The sequence below is a fragment of the Neomonachus schauinslandi genome, chromosome 9, assembly GCF_002201575.2.
Source record: "Neomonachus schauinslandi chromosome 9, ASM220157v2, whole genome shotgun sequence".
NCBI classification, from domain to species: Eukaryota; Metazoa; Chordata; class Mammalia; order Carnivora; family Phocidae; genus Neomonachus; species Neomonachus schauinslandi.
Window position 1 is genome coordinate 113,602,891 of NC_058411.1, and position 17,642 is coordinate 113,620,532.

The following is a 17,642-nucleotide window of genomic DNA, read 5'->3' on the forward strand; positions in this document are numbered from 1 at the left end:
TCCTGGCTCTGAGACCTTGGACAATTCACTCACCATCTCTGGGCCTGTTTCCTCTCTGTGACATGGGTCTCCCAAGCCCCTCTCCAAGGGTTATGTGAGAGTTAGCTGGTCCTGCCTGTCCATGCCCTGAGATTCTAGGAAACCCCTTTCACAGATGGGGAGATGGGGGTTCAGAGAGGAGTGGGCAGATGTCCCAGATGCAGACCTTTCTCGGGGTGTCTCTGGCACCCCCTCCTTCCCTCCCTGCCGTGTTCCAGCCCTGGGTGACACCATATGGCCTCAGCGGCCCCACGCACCTTCTCCACCTGCTTCTGGGGGCCATTGGTGCTAATGCGCTCGAAGGCCTGCTCAGCGTCATCGGCATCACGGCACTTCTGCTCATATGACTTCTTGGACTGGGGGAGTGGAGAAGCGGGAGTGGGGGGGGAGCCCAGAGTGAGGCTCCCTGAACCCAGCCTCCCTTCTCCCTGTCGGGGGGCTGTGGGTGGAGTGGGGGCCTCCTGATGAGAGACAGGGGCCTGGGGGTCCAGAAGGGAGATGGAGAGAGGAGTTTTGTTCCCAGGCCCTGCCCCCCTGGGGACAGTGTGGCCCTGCCCATGGCCGCATCCTCTTTAAAGACATGGGCACATCAAACCACCAGCAGGCCCCTGAAAATGCCATGCTGGCCTCTGCACATGCTGTCCCCTCTTGCAGAACCCCTTTTCTCCTTCTCCCTAGGGGAGACAGCTCAGGGGTCCCTTCTCCCTCCACCCCAAGTCCCCAGCTGACAGCATGGATCATCGTGTGGGCCACTGTCTGGGACTGCCCGCCTGCTCATCAGTCAGGAGCTCCCCAAGGGCAGGGCCTGGGCCTATCCACATAGGCCCTTGGTTCCCCGTGCAGCCCCGAGCACCCAACAGGCCATGGTGTGTGTTGTTGGATGGGTGGTCGGAGGCTGGCCCTGTCCCAGGGGCCCAGCCCAGGGCTCTTGGGGTCCACACCATGCGTCCTCCAGGCCCGTGACCCTCACACTCACATCCATGGCCTTCTTGTAGAGAGATAGCTTGGTCTTCTGGACACGGTCCATGACGGCCTCGTACTGTAGGTGACACAAGGCTCTGAGCAGGGGGGCTGTGGCCTCAGGACGCTCCCTAGGCCAAGAGGACTGGTGTCCCTGGGATGAGGCACAGCATCCCCTCCTGGCTCTGAAGGGGGCAGGGACAATATGTCCTCCCTCTCCCGTGCCCTGCTCTTTCACAATCTGCTCAGGACAGAACACTAGAGCCCAGGACAGGATGTGCCCATCACATCTTTTTGCCTCAGACTCCAGCCACGATTTGGTCTCTATCCCCGGACTACCCACCCTGCACACACACACACACACACACACACAGCCCTCACTCATAGCCTCTGTACCTTCTCACACCTGTCACACACTGTGTATGCACATGCATGCCAAGTTCACATGACACACAAACACACAAGTACACACTAACAGGCCCCCATTGTTCCCACTGCTCACACTTGCACGCCCAGGCCTTCATGTGCACACTCAGAGTGCCCACAGACACCACTCAGAAGTACACACAAGCACACTCTCCTGCGTCCCTATGCACAGCCGTGGGCCTGTTCACACAGGGGCACACACACGCACAAACACGCACAGCCGACTTCTGCTGCTTGTGTGCACGCAGGGTCACTGCACCCCTACCTCACCTCGCAGGCTTCTTGTTCAGGCAGGAGAATGAAATGCAGCTCGGACAGAGGTTGGGGTGTAAGGAGCACCGGAGCTGGCTGGGCTTGGGGTCTCAGTGGGGCCCGTGCCGGCGGGGAGACGTCGGGCGAGCCCACGGGTCACAGAGGCGCGGGCACACCCACGCGGAGACACCCATCCCTGCTCACCGGCAGGCACACACGTGTGCCAGGCCCCCTGCCCCCCTGCCCCTGTCTCTCTCTCTCGCACACACGTACACACACACACACACGTGTCCATATGCACACATGTGTATACACACGAGCCCAGACTGTGTCCCCGCAAACTACGTTACGGTTCTCCACTTGTGGGGGCCCTGGCTGCTCTGGGGAAGGCATCTTTCTGGCTGCAACAGCTCTTGCAGACACGACAGCCCCTCTGGCCACAGGAGAACTCAAAATAGCCAGTCTGGGGCCTCGCTGTCTCGGCAGGTGCTCTGCACCCTGCGGGCAAGTCCCAGCTCAGAGAGGTCACCTACTCCAGCGCCTCGAGGCGGAGCTGGCCTCTGGGGCTGGCTTTGGAGACCAGCTGTCTGCTCAGGGACCCAAATTTAGAATCCTGAAAGCCCGAGCGCCCGGGGGGCTGGCTGGGCAGATAGGGCGGGCAGCGACGCTAGATTTCTGTGGTCAGAGCCGCTCATCAGAGCCGGAGCCCTGTCTGAGAAGACTGAGAGGGGCCTGGTCCATGGCTGGGTCCCCAAAGCTTGGGAGGTGGCCTGCAAGAGGGAAACTGAGGCACAACAAGGAGAAGAGCTTGCTCAGGACACCCAGGCTGAGCCTGGATCCAGCTGTGAGCTGGCAAGCCTTCCCCTTCACAGCTCAGTTGGGTGGACTTTTCCATTTTTCAATTCTTTGGAGAGTCTGCTATGATCCTTCATCTCCAAGTGAGAAGTGTTTCTGTGTGCTGGCCTCTCCCATCCTGTCCGGAGTGCCACCCTCAACACTAAAGACTTGAGAGGCTGAGCACATGTCCCCACCTGCCTTCCCAGCAGCCACGTGCTCAGCCAGTCAGAGTCTCAGGCCTGGGAGGGGGCCCTGGGACACTGAGGTCACTACACCCACCCCCCACCCCACCGCTGTAGCTTCCAGACTCTGCTTGCATACCTTCCATGATGGGGACCTTACTTCCTTTCCATGTAGTCCCTCCATCTAGGGACAGCCACGCCCTGCCCACGGGTGAGAAGTACCTTGGGATGCCGAGGTAAGCCCACAGCGCCCCACCGCTGCCCGCAGCCTCTGTCTGCCCCTCTCAGCCTGGGCAGCCCCACAGAGCAGCTACTATGGCTGGCCACCAAGTCTGCCTTGCTCCTTGGGCTGAGGACCAGTTTCTGGCGACTCCCCAAATCAGGTTGCCGCCTTTGGATACCCCCAAGCTGTCAGTGATCCTCCACAGGCTGTTGTAGGAAGGTAATCAAAAAGACCTAGGCCTTTCCCTCTTCCTGGCATGAGACAGCTCAGGGGAAGACCCCCAGTGGGGCTCTCAGGCCTGCACACCGGGCCCGGGTTCCAGTGGCCCATCCCCGCCCACACCCATCCCCTCGACATTGAGTCACTCTCACCCCCAAGCCTGGAGTGCTGTCTCCCACCCTCCACGGGCTCCGTGTGGAGGGCCCATGCCCCCGCACCCACCTCACCTTCTTCCTCTGCTCCTTCTGTCTCTCACGGAACTCCTCGAGGCTCCGCAGCTCCTCGCGCAGGGCCAGGGCCAGCTGGATGTGGGAGCTGCCCACATTTTCCATTTCTGGGGGCAGAGCACAGAGGCGTGGAGCCCCAACCCCCCCGCACCCGTGCCTGGACCAGCCCGGCACCTTCCAGACCCTCCTCCAGCCTCAGAGCCCTGTGTGCAGCCTGAGCACCCCCTCCCCGCCAGAACCTATCTGCTTCCATCTATGGGGACACGGCTATTCCCAGAAGGTCCTGTCACCCTGCAGCCTTGGGTTGGGGGCAGTCAGGACTTACGCTGCTTCAGGGAGTCAAAGGAAGCCCTCAGGGAGCTGCAAAACAGAAAGGCCAGGGTCAGGGGGAGGAGGGCACAGCAGGCCTGGAACTCCCTCCACCCCCACCCCCACCCCAGGGACTTTTCATTTGGTGGGAAGGCTCTAGGTCACTCACACACACTGATCTAGACCCAGACAGTGACCACCCCCTCAGAACCAAGCTGGGATTTCTGGAAGGCAGAGCTCCTCTTTGGAGGTGATAAAGCCATCACACCTCCCGGCAGTGGCAGAGTGCTCCTGGCTTCTGCATGTTTTCAGGGCTCTCCCTCCCTCATTGGGGTTCCTCTCCCACCCAGTCCTCTCCCATCAGGACGAGCTGAAGCAGGAGAGCGCAGGGTTCAGACCTGGCTTTAGGCAAGTGGCCTGGAGGGTGTTTGGAAGAAGCTGGGTGGGAGAGGCAAGCAGGGCAGGGGTACAAGAGGAGAGACAGGTGGGGCCTTAGGGCAGGAAGAATGGGATGTACGGGTGAGGACAGCAAGAGGCTGTCCCTGTCCCTGGCTGGGGCGGCTGGGCAGACAGTGGTGACATTTCCAAGAGAGGACCCAGGAGAGAGTACATGACCCAGGAGGGGGTATACAATAGGGTGCACCGAGCTTGCGGTGCCTGAGAGAACCCCTCAGGAGGAGTCAGGAGGCAGCAGTGTGGCCATTCTGGGGTAGAGATGTGGGTGCCACAGAGAGCAGGAAGGGAAGAGGGGGGCACTGGGGGACGATGCCCAAGGGTGGGGTTGCCAGACAGCAAATAAAAATACAGGGCTCCTAGTTACATTTGAATTTCAGATAAACAACAAATAGTTTTTGAATATAATGTAATATATGGAACATACTTACATCCAAAAAGTATTTGTTGTTTATCTGAAATTTGAATGTAACTGGGCCTCCTACAGCTTATCCAGCAGCCCTACTGTGGGGACTGCCCCCCAGAACCACGGATGGAGCTGGTGCCTGATCAAAGGTGTCAGCCCACCCAGGACCCAGTCCTGTCTCCTGGTAGGTAACGGGGCGCCATGAGGCAAACATCCCCTTGGGTCAGAAACACGAGCAACAGGGGCAAACGCCTCTCTCCAGGTCACTGGGTCTCAGGGACAGGGGCCTCTCGGTGGGGTGGCTTCCCCGATCCGGTGGAGCAGGAGAGTGACTGGAAATCCCAGCCTGGGGGAGCAACAGGACCTGGGCGGGGGCTCCTGCTCTGCACTCGCACATGCGTCGGAGCCGACCCTGGAGCCGGACAGCCTATGTGACCTTGGGCAAGGGACTTATGTTCTGTGCCTTGGTTTCCCCTTCTGTAAAATGAGGATAATAACACAAACAGGATGGTTGTGAGGAATAAATTAATTAATATGTCTAAAGTACCTCCGTCAGGACCTGGTTGTTGCGCAACCCTCCCCCGAGTCACATCTGCACATCCCTGTCCTAGGTTGGGGAGGTTCCCCAGGTCCCTGAACCTGACCTGAGCTGTGCCTCCAAAGTGCCCCACCTAAGAGCTTACTGCGTGCCCCCTCTTATCAGAAACCCGCCAGGTTTTGCGTTCAGGTGGGGGTGCCCTTGAGGTTCTCTGTGGGGCTCCATAGGTCGGACCCCTTCTCACCTCCCCATAGCCCGAGCGGGCACGTGGGGCAGACAGACTTGGGTTCACCAGCAGCTGTGTGAGGCGAGCCTGGGCCCGTCATGCCCCAGCGAGGGCCCGTGGGTGTCAAGTCTCCAAGTGCACCCAGAGACGGAGCGCAGAGGTTGCAGACTGCCCTAGGGCGGTATCTGGGGTAACATTCTCTGCCTGTGTTGGTGGCCCCTTAACCAAGGAGGCGAAATAAGCTGTGGCTCCCTCGGCACCCGGATGCCTGAGGAGGCGCAGTCAGTCGAGGCAGAAAGAGAAACTGAGGCCAGAGCGTGGCCGGGCTTGCTGGGATCACACAGAGGCAGCAGGCAGGGACCGGGTCGCTGGCCGCATGCTCCGCCGCCCCCTGCCCGGCCCCGCGCTCCCCTCGGCTCCCCTCGGCTCCCCTCCGCCGAGCAGCGCGCTCGCCCCCTGGTGGCCATATGACCTCTTGACGTCCTCCCGGCACAGCCCTGGGCTCCTGCCGTGGTCTCCCCGCAAGCCTTGCAAGGCAGGCTTTCCAGGGGCCTCCCTCTTCTCATTGGACAGTTAGGGAAACTGAGGTCAACCAGGATCAGCAACCTGTTAGGACCCACAGGGATCCAGGCCTAGGAGAGAACTGCGGGGGTCTGGCCCGTGGCCGACCCGGGCCTTAAACTAAGTAGATCTCGAAGTGTGGTCGGAAGACCAGCAGCATGACCACCACCTGCGAGCCTGTTGGAAACACAGATTCCGAGGCTCCGCCCCAGTCCTCCTGAAGCCGGAACTCCAGGGTGCGGCCCAGCACTCTGCGCCTTAACAGGCCTCCGTGGCCTGCTGACGTCCGCTCGAATGTGAGAATGGCTGGCCTAAATTCTTTAATTCTCCATTCTCGCAGCTCTGCCAGGGAGGGCCCCATCGTGATCCCCATTTTACAGATGAGAAAAACAAGCATCAGGGAGGTGAAGAAACTGGTCGGTGGCCACACGGCGGGGGAGACGCAAGGCCAGCCCCCTGCTTCTCACCAGAGGAAGGAGAGGGGGGATTGCCAGGGTGACCCCGCCTGCCCTGGGCATGAGGGGTCAGGACTCTTCTCTGACAGAATTGATGCCTTCCAGTGGCTCTCCCTCCAACCCCTCTGCTTACTCACACACTCATGTCCTGCCTCAGTCTCTCCATTCATGGTGAGAGCTCCTCCAGGCTCAGTGTGACCCCCCTCCCCCGCGGCCAGCCTCACCCACACCCCGTCAGGCCCCAAGTCCTTCATGACCACATCCCGCCCCAGAGCTCAGGGCCTGCACATCCACCGCCTGGTCTTCACCTCTTTTTAGATCTCACAGCTCACAAACACCTCAAATGCAGAATGTCCAAAACTGGACTCAGCTCCCCCCACAAACCTCCCTTCTCAGCCCGTTTCCAGCTCAGCAAAGAGCACCTGCACCTGGCTGGATGCACCAGAAACCCAGAGTCGTCCTTGTCTCAGCCCTTTCCCTCCGCTTGCACTGCCTTCTCTTTCACCTCCTCAATCTCCTCTCTGTCTGCCACTCACTGCTACCACCCTAGCCCCAGACCATCAGCTCCGGCCCCCCAGCATCAACACTTGATAAATACCAAGGCCTTTCTCAATCCTAAACCCACCCTGCCGCACCCTCCTTCGCCCATGGACTCAGGCCCTCCCTCCCAGCCTGGGGTGTCTGTCAGGAACCACAGCCTCCTGGGACAGCTGGTCCTTCTCCCTACCCCACCCTGGGATGCTGGGTGCCTGAGTCCACAGCACTGCCATGTGACGTGCAGTCTCTGTTTCCACCCTGGTCAGTCCTGATGGTGACGAAGCCCATGCTCACCCTGGGCTCCCATTGGCTTGCTGCCCATTGGGGCTGCATGGGTGGCAGTGCTCATTCCACCTGGGGTGGGGCGTGGGGGGCAGGATTGCAGGCTGTGACCACTCCAGGTCCCCCCCCCAACTGCTCACCTCGGGGCTGCAGTCCTTCCTGCCCAGCCACCAGAGCTCCACTCACACAAGAGGGCCCAGGACTCCACCTCTCTTTCTTGGCCCCAGACTTTCAAGAAGGCAGCCTTGGGGAGCACCTGGGTGGCTCAGTCGTTAAGCGTCTGCCTTCGGCTCAGGTCATGATCCCGGGGTCCTGGGATCGAGCCCCGCATTGGGCTCCCCACTCAGCGGGAAGCCTGCTTCTCTCCCTCTCCCATTCCCCCTGCTTGTGTTCCCTCTCTCGCTCTGTCTTTCTCTGTCAAATAAATAAAATCTTAAAAAAAAAAAAAAAGAAGAAGAAGAAGAAGGCAGCCTTGGTTGTGTGGGGGAAGCGGGGCTTCACTTTTCCTGGAACCAGAGGCAGCCCACTGTATGTTAGCCAAGACTCTCCCCTGGAGAATGGCCTTAAACTCTGATCTTGAGGATTTGCGGAGCATTTGAAGCCTTTCTCTGCTCCATCCGACCCAGAAGAGATGGCGTCTCATAGCTTTTCTCTCTCCCGGTTCCTCCCTCTTGCTGCCAGGACCTGCTCAAGCTTCTCTTCTATTGTGTCTGTGTCACATGGCAAGGACGGGGCCTCGTGCAGGCCTCTACCCTCTGTTATCCGCCACCAGTGTCCTTATGTGTGACTCATCCCATTGCCCTTTCTGACTTGGCTCTCAGGACGCGCCCTGAAGTGCCCTGCTCAAACACGGTCAAAATTTCGAGTGTAAACACCTCCTTCCATATTCTCCCCACCATGTCACGTCCCTGCTTGAGCCTCGCTACCCCTGCCCTCCTGCTGGCCAGGAGGCTCCAGCCTCTCAGCTGACAGGAGCAGGCTCTTCTTGCCTCAGTGCTGGAGGCTGGAGGCAGGGCCTGACGGCACTAGTGTCAGAGGGCCCCTGATGGGAATAGGGCCTGCCTGGCTCCCTCTAATGTCCTTAGCATGTCTTCATTCTCTGAGCTCAGAAGAGACATCATGGAGAAAAAAAAAATCCCTCTGACAGGAAAACCACAGCATTTTAGGTTGTGACAAGAGCAGGTGAGGCGGGGATTCAAACCCACATGCCTTGAGGAGGTGTCCTGAATGGTGGTAACCACCTGGGGGCTCACGGGAAGTTGGCCCCAGCCCTGCCAGCCTTGATTTCCTTTCATTTCCAGAACCCTGTGGCACCCCAGCACTCTACCTGGGGCAATGTGAGCAAGACAGGATGGGTAGGCCTGGGCAGGGGGAAAATGGGAGCAACAACCAGAGCAAAGGCCCGGACGCTGGAAGGGAGAGTCGGGGTGAACTTTCTGCCGAGCTGGATGTGCAGTTTAAACTGTATCGATAAGCCCTTCGCCCGTGTGATGAGGTCTTTAAAGTGCATTGAAAGGGCTTGTGGGGCTCCCCTAGTTCAGGGACCAGGTCTCATATGTGCATTCTCCATTCCACAGCCCAGTGGGAGTTCGCTGAGGCAGCATGTGGAGGAGGTGAATGCTGGAAATGATTTGAAGATGGGGGTAACCTCCCTTCAATATATATGGCTGAGCCTCCAGGCTTGAGCGAGGTTTCTGGCTGGTCTGAGGTCAGAGGATCATGCAGAAATGCTGCCTCTTCAGGCAGCAGAGGCCGGGCAGGCCGGCCCACTCTGCCCTCCTGCTCTCACTGGGCTTCGTCTGAGGTCACTTAACTCCTCAGCTTTGGTCCTCCCCATTTGCTCCTGTCTAGCCTATGCTTGCCCTCAGAGGAGCTAAGAATAAGCATCTCATGCAACCTAGGAGGGGGTTGGCCATGGGGGGGCTGGGGACTTCACCCCACCAGGCGATGGGCCCTGGAGGATGCATTCCCAGGGGCCAACCCCAACATACCTCCAAGTCTCCATGACAATGAGGAAGTGACCCATGCTTCCATGGCCACCCTTTACTCTTCCCACAGGGAGCCCTCCAGGTTGGAACTGGGACAGGGTGACCTGGTGCAATCCAAGACCCTAACAGTCACACAAGGGTGAGTGTTTGGGAGGACTTCCTGGAGGAGGTGGGGCAGGAGAAGGCCCTAGAGGGAAGGGTTCTGAAGCAAAGGATTGGGGAGGTTCCCCACGGTGTGCTAGAGTCTAGCTTTGGGATGGTGGGCCATTCATTTTGTGTTATTTTTAAATTTTTGAATCCTCCTGACTCAGCCTAGGGCATGGCAGGCTCATCATAGGCGCTCCATAAATGCTGGCTGAATAAATGAACGGATGATTGATGCTTGGCCCACGGTTAAGGAAAGGAATGACTGCATGGTCTCACTAATCTTAGTACATGCCACATGGCTCAACAGCTCCACTTACTGAGCGCCTGGTGTATGCAGTCAGCAGACCTGTGCGCTGCATGGGGCATGACCCTAAGGCAGGCAGCAGGTGAACCGGGATGGGTTCGACTCCTGCCCCTCTTGCCCACTGGCTCTGAATTTGCCCTGCCTTTGCCCACCTCCAGCAAGTCCTCCAGGAGGAAGGCATCTCCCCTCCCTCTCCATCTCTCCCAGGAGGCGCCCTCCCCAGGCCACCCTGCTCTGACCACCCCAGCCTGACAGTGGGTTCTCACCCACCATTCCCTGTCTGCTCTGGCAACCTGCATCTGGGCCATGGGGCCCCTGTGCTGGGTGGGCTTGAGCCATGGGGCCTGGCACTCCCGACCTGGGCTCCAGCTCCTCCTTGGTAGGCAGAAAGGCGGACCCTGTCTCTACTCCTTGCTCTCTGGGGCTCTACCCCTGATGCTCCCACCTTGGACGAGGGCTGCCTTCCAGTGACACTGGCCTCCGGCTTTCTGGGCCGGGGCGTGGCTGGGCCTTGAAGGAGATGGTCTAGGTTGCCCAGTCAGACTTCTCAGCCCTAAACTAAGTAGGGAGAGCCCAGTTTATCTGACATACACAGGTGCCTGTAAGACTGGAAAGAACCCCACTGTTGATTGAGCTTTGCCCTGGCCTGGTGCTCTCTGCTTGACACGGTGATGCCAGAGCACCTCCGGGGGGCCACTCCCCTCTCACAGCCCAGCCCAGGACTCAGAGGGGCAGTGACCCCCCACGGCCACGCAGTGTAGGAGGCAGGGCAGACCTTGCCCCACTTGGCCTCTTATAGCCGTGTAGGGGATCAGGACCACCCAGAGCGTTGCCCCAGCCACTTCCTAGTCCTGCAGTGGGGCAAGATGCTGTGTCCCTCCCCGCCTTCCCCACTGCCCACCAAGATCCCCTTCCATTTTGTTCTCTCCATCAGTGGCTTCTCCTTCCCTATTTAAGTGCCCAGTGACTCACAGGCTTCTGAGTGTGAGTGTGCCTCACACAGCTTGCCTCCAGCCTGGGTTCCTGTCATGGCCCAGCCTGGAGCACCCTCTCCCCCCCCACCCCCAGGAGGTCTCCTCCCTTTCTGGGAAGGTTCTCCTTTTCCATCTGGCTTGGGTAGCCAGCAGGCGGGCAGGGACGCCTCCTGGGTCATACTCCCTCAATCCCTCTTCCGCAGGGAAGACAGAGAAGGGTTCCATCAGACTTTCATTCATTCCTTACCACGTCCTGCGCCCTCCTCTGCACCCAGCCTGCATCCAACCCCAGCCCTGCCCTGTTTATCTGTACCACAGCCCACTGGAGTGGGCAGATGAGAACCCAACTCAACTTGTCTCCACTCACACGGTTCACAAAGGCCAAGAGGGGACTGGAGCTCATGCATTCTTACTTCCAGAGCTGTGTTCATGCTTTCTGGGCCCAGGCACAGACCTTTGGGCATTGAGCATGAAGCTCCCCTGGCCCATACCACTTCTTGACCTTCTTCTAGCTCTCCCCATGTCTTCTCTGGCTCCAGTTTGGAAGCAGGAATGAGCCAGGGTCCCCTGTGTCTTTAGAACACCCAGAGAATGTTGTATATTCAGGGTGTTCAAATGAGGGAACTAGGTGCCAGGTTTCAGAGCTCACAGGCTTTGGGGCCACTTTTGTTGAGCAGAGCCAGACGCGGACAGGCTTGACCTCCGGGGGAGCAGGGGCAAGGCTCAGGGTTGCTATGGCAGCTGCAGGCTCCACAGGTCGGGGCTCCTGGGTAGGAGGTCCTGGCCCGGGGGCGGGGGGGCAGGGCAGAGTCCACACCTTCCCAAGGCAGCCCCTCTATGCCACTGTTAGAAAGTTCTTCAGCTTCCCTCACATCGTCCCGCTCTCCCTGTCTGCTGCCCCACCCCCCACTCTGCACACAGGGACCCAGGCCTCAGGACTGCAGAAGACCCCTGCTTCACAGCAGCAACGACCCCCATTGCCTCCCCTCTGAGCCAGGCCTGAGCCGAGCCTCTGGACTCAATTAATCCTTTGAGGAAGGTTGTGTTATCGTTCCGCTCTCTGTCGAGGAAATGGAGGCAGGGAGAGCATCAGGGAGCAGCCTGACCCAGCTGATGATCACACAGCAGACGGGTAAGGATGTGATACTGGAGCCCGGACGTGGCCCCTCCCGCCACTGTCCCTGGTCACACCTCTGTCCTTGAGGCCCAGGCTACGCCAAGGCTGCACGGGGCGCGGGCCACCAGGGGAGGGCCTGTCACCTGGACGAGGGCAGAGGTGCTGCTGGCCGTGCTACAAACGCCTGAGGACAGATGTCCTCTGTCCCCTGCCCAGAGCCTTCCTGGCACTCAGACAGCAGGGCCCCCCACCCCCGAACCTGACCTCACCCAGAATGCCCCGTCCCCAAGAGAGTTGTCCTCCAGGCATCTCCGCCCTGCAGCCATCCAGACCCTTCTTGGCCCTCCCCGCTCCACCCCCTGCCAGGAAGTCCTAAACCCTGTTGACAGGCCCAGAAAGCACCTGGCGAAGGAGGAGGGAGCCCAGGGCATGGGACCTCTTACTTGATCTCTGTCTGGCCGCCTGCCTTCCGGGCGATCTGCACCAGCTCCTTGCCATAGCGCTCCTCTGCTTGGGCCCTGCAGGAACAAAGCGCGGGCCCTGTGTCCCCACTTCCGCTGGCTGTGGGCCCTGGATGTCTGTGCTGCAAACTGAGGGTCCACCCACTCGGCCTCTGGGGGCCGGCGGGCCCTGCAGCCTCCTCCTTGAGAAGGTTAAGCCCCCAGCCCTTCTTTGAAATAAATGTTGGCCAAATACCTGCACATTTGAGGGGACATCAGATTCTTGGCCCACTGGGGGGAGGCCCTGGCTGGGAAAAGTAGGGAAGTCACCCTCCCGAATCTTCAGAGCAGGGGGTGTCCCAACAGCAGCTTGGCTGAGTGGGGGGGGCCTGCTGCTTCCACAGCCCACTCCCCCTCCTGGCCCCCTCCCGGGTCTGGCTCACCTCTGCCTCAGCAGTTCCTCCACGTCCTTGCACATCTTCCTGCCATCCAGCAGTCTCTGCAGCAGCACCTCATAGCCTGTGTGGGCCGTGAAGTCCCTGCACTGGAACACGGGACAGAGGGGTGCGTGAGTGTGGGTGGGGCAAGGACCCCACTGCTGCCTCCAGGGAAAGTCTCTCTCCAGCCGCTGGGGCCTGACCTGCCTGTCCGCCTCCAGGCCCCACTCAGGGACAGGCTCTCGGGTTTCAGGAGCCGGCTTCACGCTGGCACTCATTGGGGCCCCCGTCCGTGGATGCGCCAGGTGTGGGAGCCCTACGCGCCATGAGAGCGCCCAGTCCAGGACGCAGCAACTCCAACACAAGGTGGCCATGGGAAGGGCCACCTCCAAGGCCCAGTGATGACAGCCTTACAGGGTGCCCAGCTCGGCTTGCTCCTGTCACAGTCCCAATAACCCTATTATCTCCATCGTCCAAGGGAGCAAACTGGGGCACAGGTGGGGGAGGCTTGACCGCACAGGCCCGGCCTTGAACCCAGGCTGTCTGGCTTGAGTCCATGCTCTCCACCTCAACACCACATGGCCTCCTGCAACAACAGCACCAAGTGGTGTTTCTTGATTGACAACTGTGTGTCAGCTGCCGTGCCACACTCTGTGTGTGGGCTCAGGTGACCTTCTTGTCCCCACCGGGTCAGGTGGGCCTTGAGAATGACTTCCAGGAGGCGCACACACCCTAACACATGCCTAGGATCCCTGGCACATGCCCAGCACCCTAGGGTCAGCCCTTAAGCAGGACAGTGGGGAAAGGGGTATTTGGGAGAAGTCTCCCAGACACGACTGCCCCTCTGCTGCCTGGCACTTGCTCAGCCCATCCTGGCGCTCCTGGCCAACAGCATTCTCCCTTCTCAGCCCTGGAAGGGATTCTGAGCTGCTGGTGCTAGAGCTGGGGGACGGAGGTAGTACTTAAAGGGCCTCCTAGGGCCTCCCCTGGGGCTAGGGAGTTGTGTTGGGGCCAGGCTGCACACAGGGCTAACTGGCAGGGGAGGGAGATGGAGAAAGTGGTGAAACATGATGCTGACAGCAGGGCCTTCCTGCGTCTCTGACCCAAGCCTGGCTCCCGCACCCATGCCTGAGGAAGGACCCCCAGCCCCCACCCTCTGGGACGCTGGGCCAGGCGAGACCTGAATTTCAGCACCTAGTTTGTCTTCTTTTCCATCCCCATGGACCCCCAAAGCCTCGGAGACTGGAGAAAGGGTCCTTGCTTTCCTGAGCACACATACCACAATCCCATCTCAGACCTCAGCGAATCAGTGGGGCACAACTTGGGGGAGGCAAGTCAAGCCCATCTTAGGGTCAAGAGCTGATGGTGCACCTTCCCCATCCATGCCTCTCCTCAAATGCTGTGTATGGGTATGTAGGGAGAGGCAGGAGAGGAGTCTCAATCCAGGAGAGCTTCCCACAAGAAGAGGCATTTGAGCCAGGTTCTAGGAGAGAAGATGTTGTTCTTCAAGGTCTAAGTAGAATCAGACATGGTAGGAAGGGCAGAGATTCCACAGATTGCCTCAGCTGGCCCTGTGCCAGGTCCAGCCCTCCCTCAGCAAACTCAAAATAGTGAAATCTCCAGGCCTGTAGGATACCCAGGACTCCAAGCTCATTCCCTCCTCCATAAGCATCCCTAGAAATTCCTGAGGCCCAGGCTCAGCTGCCCACAGGGTGTCAAGCAGTGTGTGTGGGCCCTGGCTGGCTATTCAAGGCCCCAGCAGAAGGAAGTCATCCCCAGAATCCCTGCCAGCCTGTCCGGGGTCAGGCATCACCCCCACATCTGGGCAGGCGTGGTTGGGCCAGGCTTGCATTTCCATGGCTTTTGTGAGTGGCCATTCGCCCACTAACCAGCCAGCAGACCAGGGCTTTCCGCCTACTCAGTCCCTGCCCTCCCTCCAAACCCCCTGGCAGAAGGTTGTGACAGCTGGGGAGGGAGAGGAATCTGGAGCCTCAGCCTCCTGCCCTCTCCCCACGAGGGAGGCACTCTGAGCTGGACACCAGCGTTCAGGGCCCAGGGCCACAGACCAGCAAACTAGGAAGCATCTTGTCCAGTGCCCGTCAGTCCTCAGGGAAGCTGAGGCCCAGAGAAGGGAAGGACCTACTTCAGGAAACACGGGCAGAGGCAGGACAAGCATGTGGGCTTGCAGGGGACCTGTCACTGCTCCCCGGAGCCTCTGGGAGAGCTGGCGTAGCCCACCCCTGCAGCTCTGCTCTCCCCTCCTAGGCCCCCACCTGGCCCCAGCTCTCCAGGGGAGCCCCTCCGTCCTTACTGAGACGCCCAGACTGGAAAGACAAGCAAAACCAAACCTACGTTGGCCATTATGCAGGAGGCAGAAGGCAGCAAGGGGCCCTGCAGGCTGTGTCCCCAGGAGCTCAAGTCCCCAAAGTGCAGCAGGCTCAAGAATGGTGTTCAGTCTCTGCTCAGTGGCGTCAGCAACCGCTGTGGCCAAGTGAGCCATGGTCACAAGCGATGAGACTGTTCTGAGGAAGTGCCTGGCTCCCTAGGGGCTGCTCCCTCCCAGCGCTGCACCCCTCCCCCAGCCTGCACCCTCCTCCTCACCCCTACCCGACCACCTCCTCCTCCAGGGAATGGGTTCTGACTCATTACCCAGAGTTGGGCAGAGTCTGCTCAGGCTGCTGTTGAGGAAATGAATGAGCCAATCATTCAATTAAATAATCAATCAGTTCTGTAAGTTCACAGTCCAAGGCCCAGCCCGCATATCACCCCTGCGGCGGGGCGGGGGTGGGGGGGGGCTGGTCTTCCTTCCCAGCACCCACCCAGCTCCACCCTCTAAGTGCCAAGCACTCGCTGCCAGTCCCCCTCCTTTACTGACTCACATTTCCACAATGCAGAAGCTACCAGGCAGGGCCTAACCCCTCCTCTGTCTACCCACAGCCTCTGTTGCCTGAAACCCACCCATGGCCTTCATCTTAGTGAAATTATGGGGTCTACCAGCCACACACTGGGAACATCACAGCAGTTTTCTTTTTTTTTTTTTTTAAGATTTTATTTATTTATTTGAGAGAGAGAGAGGGCGCACAACGGGGGGTGGGGCAGAGGGAGAGGGAGAAGCAAACTCCCTGCCATCGGGAAACCCGATGCAGAGCTTGATCCCAGGACCCTGAGATCAGGACCTGTGCCAAAGGCAGATGCTTAACCAACTGAGCCACCCAGGCGCCCCATCACAGCAGTTTTCTTATTAAAAATGCCTCCCACCCACAGACGTAAGGACAGGGATGAGGAAACCCAAAGAGGGGAAGTGACTACCCAAGTTTCTCTCAAATGGTAAGGGTCAGAATCTGGGCTATGAACCCAGGTCTGCCTGTCCCCCAGCCCACATACCTACATCAGTGATTCAAGAGATAACCAGCACCGTTTTTCATTTTGAAACATCAAAAAATAATTTTAAAAAATTACTTTTGAAAATGATTACTCAAATTCTTTCCAGCTTAGATCAAAGCTGTATTTTGGGCTATCATCCAGTTACCATGGATTCACAGAGACCAGCTCTGTGCCCAGGCTGGGTCAGAGGAACTCTCCCCTGGAGAGGGGCCATGCTGGCTCCGCAGATGTGCACCCTGGGAAGCAGCAGGCAGCCAGAAGCCGGGCCTGCGCCTGGCGGCACCCAGAACAATCCACCCTGGGGGAGGGTGCCAGGTGCTGAGAAGCTACGGTCCCCTCCTTTGGGAGGCCTGCTCAAGCCAGATGTGGGAGCCCAGGCCTCGCCATCACGCTGGATCGGGCCTCCACCCAGGGAGGCCCGATCAGGACAGCAGGATGTCTCTTGAGGCTCTAGAAGGAAATGCTCAGGAAAGCTCTGAGCAGGTAGAAGCATACTCCTGCCTCAGCCTTCAGGCAGTGTGGGGAAGGCCTGGGTGTCCCGGGCTGCCCAGGGACAGCCCAGCTGCTTCCTTCTCTACGCAGGTCTACATGGCAGCCATCGCCCAGGCCTGTGCCCTGGCCCTGGCCCTGCCGTGCCCCCACTGGGTGGATAGAAAAACAGCCTTTGTACCCGCCACCACTTCTCCCTTTTCCTACCCATATCACTCTTGGTGGCTGCAGGGGCTAGACCACAGAGACCAGGGCCTGAGTATGGCATTTCTCTTCGTGGGACTTGGTTTCCTCATCAAGGAAGTGGGGGCAGAGGCCAACCTCTCCCCTGGCCCTGACAACCCGCTCCTCTAGGGCACAGACCCCTCGGGGCAGACTGCGGCTGCCGAGTCGGGACGGTGCCCAGGCCGCGTCTCAGAGACCGTGCAGACTCCGGCAGACTAGCTGTGGGTCATGACCCCTGGTCATTCTCCCTCTGCCAGTGAAATGGGCCCAGCAGTTCCCACCACCTGAGGAGCAATGAAATGATGTGCACAGCTGAGAACAGTGAACAGAGATCACAGCATGCCCGGGGTCCAGTATGAGGCTGAGGATTATTTACCCCCATTTTACAGGTGAGGAAAATGGAATGCAGGGAGGTCACCTAACGTGCCCAGGGCACAGGCGGGATTTGAACCCAGCTCTCACAGGCCAAGAGCTTAACTCTTCACCTACCAATCTCGTGCCTCTCTGCAACCCCCCAAGCTCAGTGGCTGCTCAGCAAGGGGTACTCCCCAGGCCCTGCCCTGTCCCGGCCTGCCTGCCACCGGCCCCACCAGGCAGAGGCGTAAGAGGGGTTGGCGTGCCCAGGAATCGGCAGACATTCTTCCTGGGGACCAAGTGAAGGGCTGTGGAAGGTAGCTGGGAAGAGCGGCCCTGTGACTTGCTGCTCAGGAGAACTACCTGACAGGGAGGGAGGAGCCCCCACTTGGGGCGCGGAGGGCTCAGAAGCGGACAGCTGCAGGGAGCAGAGCAGGGGGATTCTCGGGGGGATGCGGTCAGCAGAGAACCCAGAAGAGAAAGAGCTACCCCCCGGGCCTCTGCCCCCTGCTGTGCCATCAGCAGCTCCCAGAGCTCCAGGGAAATAAGACCTTTCACCCCTTTAGAGTCACTGACCCCGCACCCCACCCCATCTGAGGAGACACCATAAGCAGGGGTTATGGGGAGAACATGGCAAGTGAAGAAATGGAC

General features: G+C 59.4%; 1 protein-coding gene across 1 annotated transcript in view; it reads right to left on the minus strand.

Moving 5' to 3' along the window:
- Positions 1-17,642, minus strand: part of PSTPIP1 (proline-serine-threonine phosphatase interacting protein 1) — a 45,836-nt gene that overhangs the window by 14,156 nt on the left and 14,038 nt on the right. Inside the window, exons 2-7 of the mRNA XM_021693984.1 lie at positions 12,546-12,646; positions 12,106-12,180; positions 3,691-3,725; positions 3,366-3,472; positions 1,016-1,078; positions 297-395 (exon numbers count right to left, since the gene is read on the minus strand). Of these exons, the coding sequence (XP_021549659.1) occupies positions 297-395; positions 1,016-1,078; positions 3,366-3,472; positions 3,691-3,725; positions 12,106-12,180; positions 12,546-12,646 (480 nt within the window). The remainder of the gene's footprint in view (positions 1-296; positions 396-1,015; positions 1,079-3,365; positions 3,473-3,690; positions 3,726-12,105; positions 12,181-12,545; positions 12,647-17,642) is intronic.